This window comes from Papaver somniferum, chromosome 10, assembly GCF_003573695.1.
Source record: "Papaver somniferum cultivar HN1 chromosome 10, ASM357369v1, whole genome shotgun sequence".
Lineage (NCBI taxonomy): Eukaryota > Viridiplantae > Streptophyta > Magnoliopsida > Ranunculales > Papaveraceae > Papaver > Papaver somniferum.
The window spans coordinates 30,559,833-30,570,616 of record NC_039367.1 but is presented as its reverse complement, the minus strand read 5'-3'; the positions used below and the strand labels follow the sequence as shown (position 1 = coordinate 30,570,616).

The following is a 10,784-nucleotide window of genomic DNA, read 5'->3' as shown; positions in this document are numbered from 1 at the left end:
GGGAGACTCTTCTAAACTCTCCCACGACTAACGGAGATTTTGAGAGACTCCCTCGAACTCCCTCACGACTAACGGGAAAAAACACAACTACACCCAATTCCCCCAACTCCCTTGAGGACTAACAACCTGTTTGTGTTGTGTTGAAGATAATACTGAAAAAAAGTAAATAAAAAAGAGAGGTTGGTGGGGTCGGTAGCAACTGGCACGTGTCAATCGAACTAAAGAACAAACAAAATCAATGCGGTTTGGTACTAGGTTGGCACTGTTTCTCCAAGTCTTATCCAAACACTTCCAACATAAAAACCATTCCTTAATACAAACTCATTACGATTGCTGCTTCTTCGAGATTTCATCACAATAAAAATGATCACGATCAAATTTCAAACCTTGTTAGCATTCCTAATCAACAGTCAATCAGATTTCTTTGGATATTATACAGTGATGAAAATTTTCATCAGAATTTGGGGGTATGATTAGTTATGATCAAAATCATTGAAATTGAAGAATCAAATTGTCGGGTAAGAGGAGTTGTAGAAAACAATTTAATTGGTAATCACCAGTAGGAATTACAGAAATGGTACGGATTGTATGTTTGTGTATGATCATGATCATCATCACCATGAAGTTGTTGCAGTGAAGAAGAATGTAATATGCTTTGAAGATTTGAAGAAACCAAAGGTGCATTATGAGAAGAAACAAGCAAAAGAAAATTCGATTGTTCCAGAAAGAACAAAAAAATGGGGAATATACTACTAGTACTGAATGATGATTTTAGTCACCACGAGAAGGAAAATAGTTTTATGATTTCAAGAACTTCTCGACTCAATGGAGTATATTCATACTGTTGGCGCAATGCGGAAATGTGATGGGTTTATGGAAATAATTTTAGGAAATGAGAGGTTGGTTAATTGGAAATTGAGGCTTTGATTAATATGAAAATGAAAATATTACAAGAGGCTTGTGTAACGACTTTGGTTTACACCAGATGTTTACAAAGAGGCACTTTGACTCTTACTAACTAGCTCTCACTCTTAGTAGCTCTCAACTCACTTGAGTTTTTGATGGATTCCAAATGATCCCATCGTCTCCTATTTATAGGTGTTACTAACCGACATATTACCACTACTAGATTTGTCTAGTGACTTCTTCTAGAAAGCTAATCTAACGGACCACTCTAGCTGAGTCTAGAATGTTAAAATTACACGTGACTTTTTTTTTTCATTTACTTCACCGACCATGAAGAAAGGCTCTAGAGACAACATTCTCTAGACAATGCCCGCTAGTCCTGGATAGTACTGGGCTTTACCAAGTGTAGTAGAAGGTTAGCTTCTTTGACCCATTAAACGTGTCTAGACCAAATCACAAATTACCTATTATCTTCAACACCCCCTCTTAATTTGTGATGTTGAGTTTGTCTCTAAAATGATTGAATTTATCTACCATAATTGCTTTTGTGAAAATGTCAGCGTTCTGTTCTTGTGTTGGACATAATTGGAGCTCGATTTCCTTGTCTTCTACCAGCTCTCTGATGAAGTGGTGTCGTAGCTCTATGTGCTTCGTCCTTCCGTGGAAGACTGGATTTTTTGTCATTGCAATTGTATACATATTGTCACAGTAGATAGTCGTCGGCTACATTTGCCTTTGTTGTAGGTCGGTCATTATTCTTCTTAACCACACTGCTTCACATGCTGCACTTGTTGATGCTATGTACTCTGCTTCGGCTGAAGATAATGCCACCGTGCTTTGCTTTTTAGAACTCCAAGAGATAACTTTTGTGCCCATACAGAAAACATAGCCTGATGTGCTCTTTCGGTCTTCAATAGAACCTGCCCAATCGCTATCTGTGAAGCCAATTAAATCATTATCTTTTTCTCTTGTATACTTGATGCCAAAATCCTTTGTTCCCTTGATGTATTGGAGAATTCTCTTTGCGACTGCATAGTGTAACTTGCTTGGATCGCTCATAAACCGAGATACAATGCTGGTTGCATTGACGATGTCTGGCCTTGTATTTGTTAAGTAGATCAGTGAGCCTACTAGACTTCTGAATAAGGTTAGGTCGAATTTTGTCGCTCCATCATTTTTTACCAACTTCTCATTAGTTCCCATTGGAGTTGCAATTGATTTGCAATCCATCATGTTGAACCTTTTCAGTAAGTCTTCTGCATATTTTTCTTGGGAAATAAACATTTCATCGGGGGATTGTTTCACTTGAATCCCAAGAAAATATCGCATAAGTCCTAGGTCTGTCATCTCATATTCTTTCATCATCTCTTTCTTAAATTTTTCTGCCATTTCTTGTTTTGTGCTGGCGTAAATTAAATCATCAACATAGAGACAGACGATTAGGAAATCCGTACCTTGTGTTCTTATGTAGAGGGATGGCTCACTTGGAGTTTTCTCGAATCCATTATCTCGGAAATACTTGTCGATTTTGCTGTTCCATGCACGCGGTGCTTGTTTGAGACCATATAGTGCTTTGCGGAGACGATAAACCATTTTTTCTTTTCCTTTTCGGATATATCCTTGAGGTTGTTCAACGTACACCTCTTCTTCAAGTTCTCCGTTTAGGAATGCCGACTTTACGTCCAATTGGTAGACTTTCATTTTGAGTTGAGCTGCCAAGGCTAACACCATCCGGATTGTTTCCATGCGAGCGACTGGGGCGAATGTCTCGTTGTAGTCAATTCCTGGTTACTGGGAGTATCCTTTTGCAACTAGCCTTGCTTTGTGCTTTTGAATTGACCCATCTTCATTATATTTTGTCTTGTAGACCCATTTCAGACCAATTATTTCTTTATCAATTGGCTGATTGACAAGCTCCCATGTCTTATTTTTCTCGATCACTCGCATTTCTTCGTCCATGGCATGTCTCCATTTTTTTTCTTTTGCCGCTTCCTCATATTTTTGAGGTTTTAGTGCTATAAATGCACAATTAGATGTATCATAAATATCTCTTAGGTAACGCACCTTTCTAGGTGGGGCACTTGCTTCCGATGAACTTGGACTTTGTTATGTTGGACTAGGAGATCGCAGGCTTGTTGGTGGAGTACTTTCTTCTTGACGTGGCCGATCTGGCTCGTCTTCGATGAGTAGTGGCAACTCGTAGTTGTTTGCTTCATCATTCCAATCCCATGATTTGAATTCATCAAAAATAACATCTCTTGAAATTACCAGTTCCTTTGTATCTGGCTTTAGAAGTCTATATGCTTTAGACTCTTCGTTGTATCCGATGAATATTAGCTTTTCTCCTTTTTCATCGAACTTTTCTCTATGTTGGAATGGAATATGTGAGTATGCTACGCAACCAAAAATTATGAAAGAAGTTACCTCGGGCTTTTTCTTATGCCAAGCTTCATATGGAGTTTTGTTGAGAACTGCTTTTGTTGGCGAACGATTAAGGATGTAGGCCGCCGTGTTGACTGCTTCTGCCCAGTAACTGTTGGGTAGCTTCCTTGCTTTCAACATGCTGCGATCCATTTCCACGATCGTACGATTTTTTCTTTCCGCGACGCCATTTTGTTGTGGAGTGTATCAGACGGTAAGCTCCTTCTTAATACCGTTTTCTTTGCAGTAGTTGATAAACTCATTTGAGGTAAATTCTCCACCACGGTCTGTACGAAAAACCTTTGTTGGTGACCATTTTTCTTCTCTGCCAACGCCTTGAACTCTAGGAATTTAGGGAATGCCTCGGACTTTTGCTCGAGAATATACACCCACATCATCCTGGTATAATCATCCACAAATATGAGAAAATATCTTCTGTTGTTGAGTGAAGTTGTTCTTGTCGGGCCGCAGATATCGGCGTGCACCAATTCGAGGGGCCTTCTTGCTCTCCACGATTTGTTTGTGAATGGAAGTCTATGGAACTTCCCAAGAATACAACCTTCACATATTTTATCTCCACCGTTGATATTAGGAAGACCAATTACCATGTTCTTTGATTTTAGAACCTTCAAGGATCTGTAGTTGAGATGCTCGTATCTCATATGCCATAGCTTGCATTCATCTATATGATTGGTACTCATTGCAAAATTTTCAATTGATGGCATAGATAAAAGAAAGACAAAATTTCCTGACATTTTTACTTTTTCCACCAATTGTTTATTAATTTTATCATAAATTGTGCATTCTCCGTCTTCGAAATGTAGTGAGTACCCTTTTCTTATAAGTTGTCCAACACTTAATAAATTTTGAGATAGGCCAGGAACATAAAGAACATCAGGTATGTATCGAGTTTTACCTGACCTTGTACGTACGGATATGACTCCTCTTCCTTCAACATTCTGGAACTTTCCATCTCCGAGCTTGACCGGTGGAATCTCTTGCTCCTCCAATTTTACGAAATATTCTTTGTTTCCTGTCATATGGCTGCTGCATCCGCTGTCGACATACCATATACCTTGCGCTTCTTGTTGCGAGGTGAGGCAGGAATAAAATACTTGATTTTGAGAATCATTTTTCTCGGAATAGTTGCTTTCATTAGTTTTAAGCCAACAATCTTTTTCCATGTGATTTAAGTTATCACATTTGGTGCACTTGTACTTGCAATTTTCAGTTGCATGGCCAAACTTTTTGCAAATACTGCATCGGAGATTTGAGGAGTAATTTTTTCCGTACCTTTGGTTGTTGTTTCTATAACCTCCTTTTCCTTTTCCACGTCCGCGGTAGAAATTTTTGGGCCCTTGATTTGATGTCGACCCTTTCTCGTGAGGTGATGTTGATGACGATCCCCCTCTGGAGCTTTTTTTTTTGGCTTCCGTATTTTCTTTTCACTGAAATTTATTTTTGATTGAAACGCCTGCTCCAACGGTTGCTCCGCGAACCTATTTATCCTTTTCTCGTGCGCCTCGAGTGAACCCATTAATTCGTGTACCGAGAGAGTCGATAAATTTTTGGACTCTTCAATGGCAGCGACGATGTGATCGAATTTGAACGGTAAGCTCCTTAAAATATTTTCTACAACTCTTTTATTTTGGATTATATGCAGAAGTAGGCCTCGTCTGGACCCTCACTTTCATTTCTAGGCCACTTTTTTTATTTCTTGCAAAACTAGGCAAGTTAAACGGATTCCATCCACTTTAACCATCTCGGTCAATTTATCGCGTTGACTTGTCAATATCTCGCCAAAATATCATATAGGGAGATCTCATACATGTGGTAAGATTACTGAAATGTCCTTCACACGTGTGTGTCAGTCACGCACGTTTAGATGTCCACCTGTCTCGATAAGATCTCCACGTGTTGCTATCTGAGAGCCAAATCTAAGTAACACGAAATCTCGAGGATGAATTGAACGACCAAGATAGTTCTTCATTGTTATTATCGACAGCGCGGGAAGGTGTAATGAATAACAGAAGATTCTTGGATTGAGAAATCGATTCATTTAGTTTCTTCTTCTCTTTTGTTCTTCAGAGAGGGTTCTTCAGAGAGGGTTTTTAGATAAATCAGTGAAACAGTGTTTTGTTAGTTGAGATTCGAAGAACAAATTGAAGATTTCCTGCTGGTGAAGATGACGAGAAGGAAGAAGCGTTCTACAGAGAGGTAACAAAAAACACTAATATGTTTTTTGAGGTTTCTCGGTTGATTTTAACGTTTCAGTGATGAACTTATTATGGGTTTTGTTTGTAAGGTTGATTTATTTGGGTTTGTCGAATTTCTAGGGTTTTCTATGTTTATAGAATTTTTATGAAGTTCGAATTTGTTCTGCTGATAATGAAGTTCTACTGATAAATTTCTAGGGTTTCTTAATTTCAAAATTGGGTTCTGCTGATAATGATTAACTGAAATTGATTTCTAGGGTTTTTTATGGTTTGTGTGATAATTGATTTCTAGGGTTTTTATGGTTCTAGAATTTGTCTGAGATAGGTTTTCCATAAATTTTTCTGATATATATTTTGTTGTTCTTAATTGTAGAAAGCAAGTGGTTAAAGTGGTTAAAGAGGTTCAACAGGACATATTTCCAACCAGAAATATTAAGGTGAAGGATCTAATCAACACTGTTATGTGTTTTGAGTTTAAGGGTTTGTCCAGAGAAGATATGGGTATAAATCAGTTAAAGTCTAGGATTAGTCCTATGTTGAGATTAACCAGTAGGGAGACATTGGACCTTCTATGGTTTGTTGATCCATGCCTACCATCAAACATCATTAATGATGTAGAATTTTGCTTTTTCTGGGAAAATGCAATTGAAGATGAACATGGTTGGATTACATTGTATTTGCAAGTGATTCCACTAGATGAGAATGGTGAGATAGATGTATCTCAGGTTACTGCAGATTCACAGCCTCCTCCACCACAAATGACACCCAAAAAGAATGTGACTCCAAAGAAGCCAGTCTCTAAGACTCCACCAAAACCAGTTTTTACTAGTGGTTCATCACCTAAGAGATGGCATGGCAAGTCAGTTAGAAGAAGTCAAAGAATACCAAGGATGAAGAAGAAGAATCCTACTAAAGTGTTTGTTGATTTAGCTGGTAGTGAAGAAGATGTTTCTGATGAATATGTTGATGATGGAGGTGTATCAGTTCCACAGTTTACTCAACAAACACAAGCAAGTGTAGCTGAGAATGATGATGGAGATGTTTATATTCCACAGTTTACTCAACAAACACAAGCAAGTGTAGCTGAGAGTAATCCTGTTTTGGAGGCTAGTGGAGCTGAACAAGGTAATGAGATACCTAGATTAGATGATTATTTAAATCATGACTTTTGGGTTGAAGCTACAACACAGGCAGAAGTGGTGGAAGATTTGTTTGCAGTTGCCCAAGAGTACAAGAAAAGTGATGAGTATGTCATGCACTTGAAAAATGTAGAAGAAGATGAATGTAACCCTGATGATGAGGATGTCCTGAAGATGAATGACAATGACAGTGAAGAGAAAGATATCAAGAGTTACAATAAGTTTCTACAAAAAGTTGAGAATGGGTATCTTTCAGATGGTACTGCAAGTGAGAGAAGTGATGGTGATAATGTTGATAGTGATGCTGCAAGTGATGGTGATAATGTTGATAATGATGCTGCAAGTGATGATGATAATGTTGATAGTGATGCTGGTGATCCAAACTTTGGGGAGGTGGAGGTTGAGAATGACAAGGAAGGTATGTGATTGCTTCTGTCTCTTTTTAAACTTTGATGTGTTTGATTGTATAATCCTTTAATTTATTTAGTACTAATTCCCTTATCTCTATGGTTTTGTAGAGGACCATTATGGGGACTTGGTCTCTGACAGAGAAGAAGAAGGTAAGCTGTCATTTGTTTTGTAGTCTTTTGTTTTTCTTATTCTTTGTTTGTTTGTTATGTTTGTTTGAAGTGAAAACTACATTTTTTTTGTACTGCATAACTTGTTATGCACATTTTTTTGTACTGCATAACTAGTTATGCATATTTTTTTTTGCATCTGCAGTGATTTATGATAAGCATAACCTTTGATGCATCTGCATAACTGGTTATGCACATTTTTTTTGTACTGCATAACTTGTTATGCACATTTTTTTGTACTGCATAACTAGTTATGCATATTTTTTTTTGCATCTGCAGTGATTTATGATAAGCATAACCTTTGATGCATCTGCATAACTAGTTATGCACTTTTTTTTGTACTGCATAACTTGTTATGCATCTGCATAACTGGTTATGCACATTTTCCCCTTGTTTGAAGGACTCTAACTGAGTCATTTGTTTTTAGGAATTTGTATCAGAAACCAACAAGAATGATGGGCTTGAACTTATAGTATCAGAAAGCAACAAGACTGATGGGCCTAATTGTTCAAAGCCTCATGATAACACACAGTTTGAAGAAGAGCATGCACAACATTTTAAGGATGAGGAAGATGAGGAGATGTTCCCTGAGGGAATTAGTTTTGAACAAGTGGATCCTTACAACCTAGTGAAGGGAAGCAAGTTTGTCAGCAAGAATGCTTTCAAGAAGCATTTGAGGGCCTACTGTGTGAAGCATAGACATCAGGTCAAGTTTAAGGATTCAAACAACTACAAGATTAGGGTGAAGTGCATTCATCATGAGAAGACCAAGTGTCCTATGTTCATTTATGGAAGAGTTTTGAAGGGTGAATGAACTACATTTACTCTGAGAAGTTGGAATGTGAAGCACACATGCAATGGAAATATCAAAGGGGAGAATAGATGTGCAAATCCAGAATTTGTAGCTGACTGGTACATGCATAGGTTGGAGACTCTAGGTAGCAAAAACAAAATCCCTGATCCTGAGTCATTGGCAAATGAGTTCAACAAAACAATAAAAGTGAACATTAAGTACCATACAGCTTGGAGAGCAAGAAATATTGTGTTGCAGAAACTTCATGGCAGCTATGAGGAGCAGTACAAGAAAATTCCTGCATTCTGTGAAATGGTGAAGGTAACATTAATTGTTTTGTTGTTTGTTTGTTAATGTTTGTCTTAATATTACAAATTATATGGCATTAACATTACTTTGTTGTAATTGCAGGAAAAAATGCCTGGCAGTGTAGCTAGTTTCTCATATGGAAGCACAGACAACACATTCTTGTCAATGACACTCTGCTTCAAGCCTGCTATAGAAGGATTCTTGGATGGATGTAGGAAAATCATTGGATTGGATGCTTGCCATTTGTATGGGAAGTATGGTGGTGTGTTACTGGTTGCAACAGGTCTAGATGGTCAGAATGGTTTAGTACCTCTTGGTATAATGGTGTGTAGGAATGAAACCATTGAGAACTGGAAGATTTTTCTCAAAGACTTGAAAGCTATACTGGGTGAAGACTTGTATTTCACCATTATATCAGACAAGCAGAAGGGGATTAGTGAAGCTTGTGACAAATACTTCTGCTTGGATGAGCACATATTATGTTTCAGGTTAACTTTTATATCCTTAATATTTCCTAATAATATAAGTTCAATGACTAACTGTTTCTTATTGATAAATTGACAGACATTTGATGAAGAATTTCAAGAAGTATTTCAAGTCATATAGCTTACATGTTCATTTCTGGAATGCTGCCAAATGTTACAAGAAGAGACACTATCAGGTATGCTCATTTCTCAAAACAATATAATGTAATTTCAAGTATTACATACATGAGTTTGATACTATTTATGTCATGTTTGTTTTTAGCAACACATGGATAAATTATTTGTTGAGGATGAAAAAGCTGCATTGTATCTCATAGATCAAAAACCTGAAAACTGGTCTAGGTCTCATTTCTCAAATGACAGCAAGTGTGAGCACATCAACAATAATTTCTCAGAGTCTTTCAACAACATGGCCAAGCCCTTTAGAGATAAGCCAATCATTACACTTGCACAAATGTATAATAAACTGGTGATGGGTCTTTTCTTCAAGAGGAGGAATGAAAGCTGGCAGGATGGTGAGATAGTTCCAAAAGCAATGAAGCTGATTACAAAGATGCAGGACTTAAATCATCTGTTTGAGTTAACTGGAGCTGTAAGGGGAAGGGTGTATGAGGTCAGGAGTGTTCATGATGCTGCGTTTGTTGTGGATCTTTCCAAAAAGAGATGTAGTTGTTTGCAGTGGCAGCTGAGGGGATTTCTCTGTCAACATGTTATAGTTGCTTTAACACCATTGAGACCAAACTGGGTTGAGTAAGTCACACTATCTTTTCACTCCAATGTTTTGATTTGTTATATTCCCTTTGTTTTTCCTTGCTCAAGCTTGATTGTAAACTGATAATTTGTGGATATGCTTCCCTGATTTCATGTTGTAGCTACTGTGACCCTGTATACAGTGTGGAATACTATAAAAAGACATATGCTCCAGAGTTTGAACCACTGTCAGCTGAAATTGACTGGGTAAGACCACTAGTTTTATTAAAGAAAAACATATTGATTATTGTGCAATAAATATTTAATAATAACAAAGATTCTTGGATTCTTTTAGGGTTTCATACATGCTTTATATAATACACAACCTTTAAGGGTTTCATATCTATCTTAACAAATATCTTCTCTTTCTTCCCCTCTTTGTGTAGAATATACTGGTAGAGTTCATTAATCCTCCTGTTATCATAAGAAAAACTGGAAGGCCAAGAAAGAAGAGGATTCCTTCTTATGATGAAGCTGGAAGTGTGAAGAAAATGAGAAAGTGTAAGAAGTGTGGAGTTTATGGTCACTATGCAATAACTTGTGCTGGTGGAGAGGTTGGAAAGAATCCAAAGGGAGAAAAACCTAGAACCTGTGTTGATGGCTCAACATCATCTACTCATGTCCCTGAACCACCAAAAAGGAAGTACAATAGAAAGAAACCGGTTGTTAGTGCTTCTGCAGGTGCATCTACTACTGCTAAGGATGGAATGAAGAACCAAAACAATTCAGAATCTTCTAAACAAGGTGCTGCAAAAGGGAGAAAGAGAAAGGCTTCTTCTCAACCTGCTTTCAATCAGACTAATCAACATGTTGGATCTGTCAACAACAAAGTCACCTTCACAGTTGCAGATCCAAAGGGAAAGAAGAAACCAAAGAAGTACATGAAAGTCTGATGGGTTGGTTGTCTCTTTTGTTTTTGTTCTGTGACTGGATCTGAACAATATGGTTGATACTATTTATGTTTCATTTTGGTTATCTTTTGTGAATGGATGAATGGATGCTTTTGTAAGACGATGCAAATTCTGAAATGGGAGAAATTTTATTATAAAATTGTTGCAGGCTACATTATCATTCATACCACCACCCATTTTTCAGTTCTGAAAATGAAGAGAAGCAGAAGTATGTGGTCGTGGAGACGTTCATTTATGATTTATGGAGAAGAAGATAAGAGTGCCACGTAAGCAGTG

The 10,784-nt window shown here is 37.5% G+C and overlaps 1 protein-coding gene and 1 long non-coding RNA gene across 2 annotated transcripts; both read left to right on the top strand.

The window, feature by feature from the left end:
* Positions 1-7,034: 7,034 nt before the first annotated feature.
* LOC113318509 lies at positions 7,035-7,832 on the top strand. Its single transcript, XR_003344589.1, has 3 exons — positions 7,035-7,100; positions 7,201-7,242; positions 7,701-7,832. It is a non-coding gene; the product is annotated as an uncharacterized LOC113318509 (long non-coding RNA).
* An 8-nt stretch (positions 7,833-7,840) lies between these two features.
* LOC113315473 lies at positions 7,841-10,490 on the top strand. Its single transcript, XM_026563749.1, has 7 exons — positions 7,841-8,007; positions 8,095-8,374; positions 8,465-8,850; positions 8,927-9,023; positions 9,110-9,597; positions 9,720-9,804; positions 9,984-10,490. The coding sequence occupies exons 1-7, from the start codon at positions 7,841-7,843 to the stop codon at positions 10,488-10,490; spliced, it is 2,010 nt and encodes a 669-aa protein (XP_026419534.1).
* Positions 10,491-10,784: the final 294 nt, after the last annotated feature.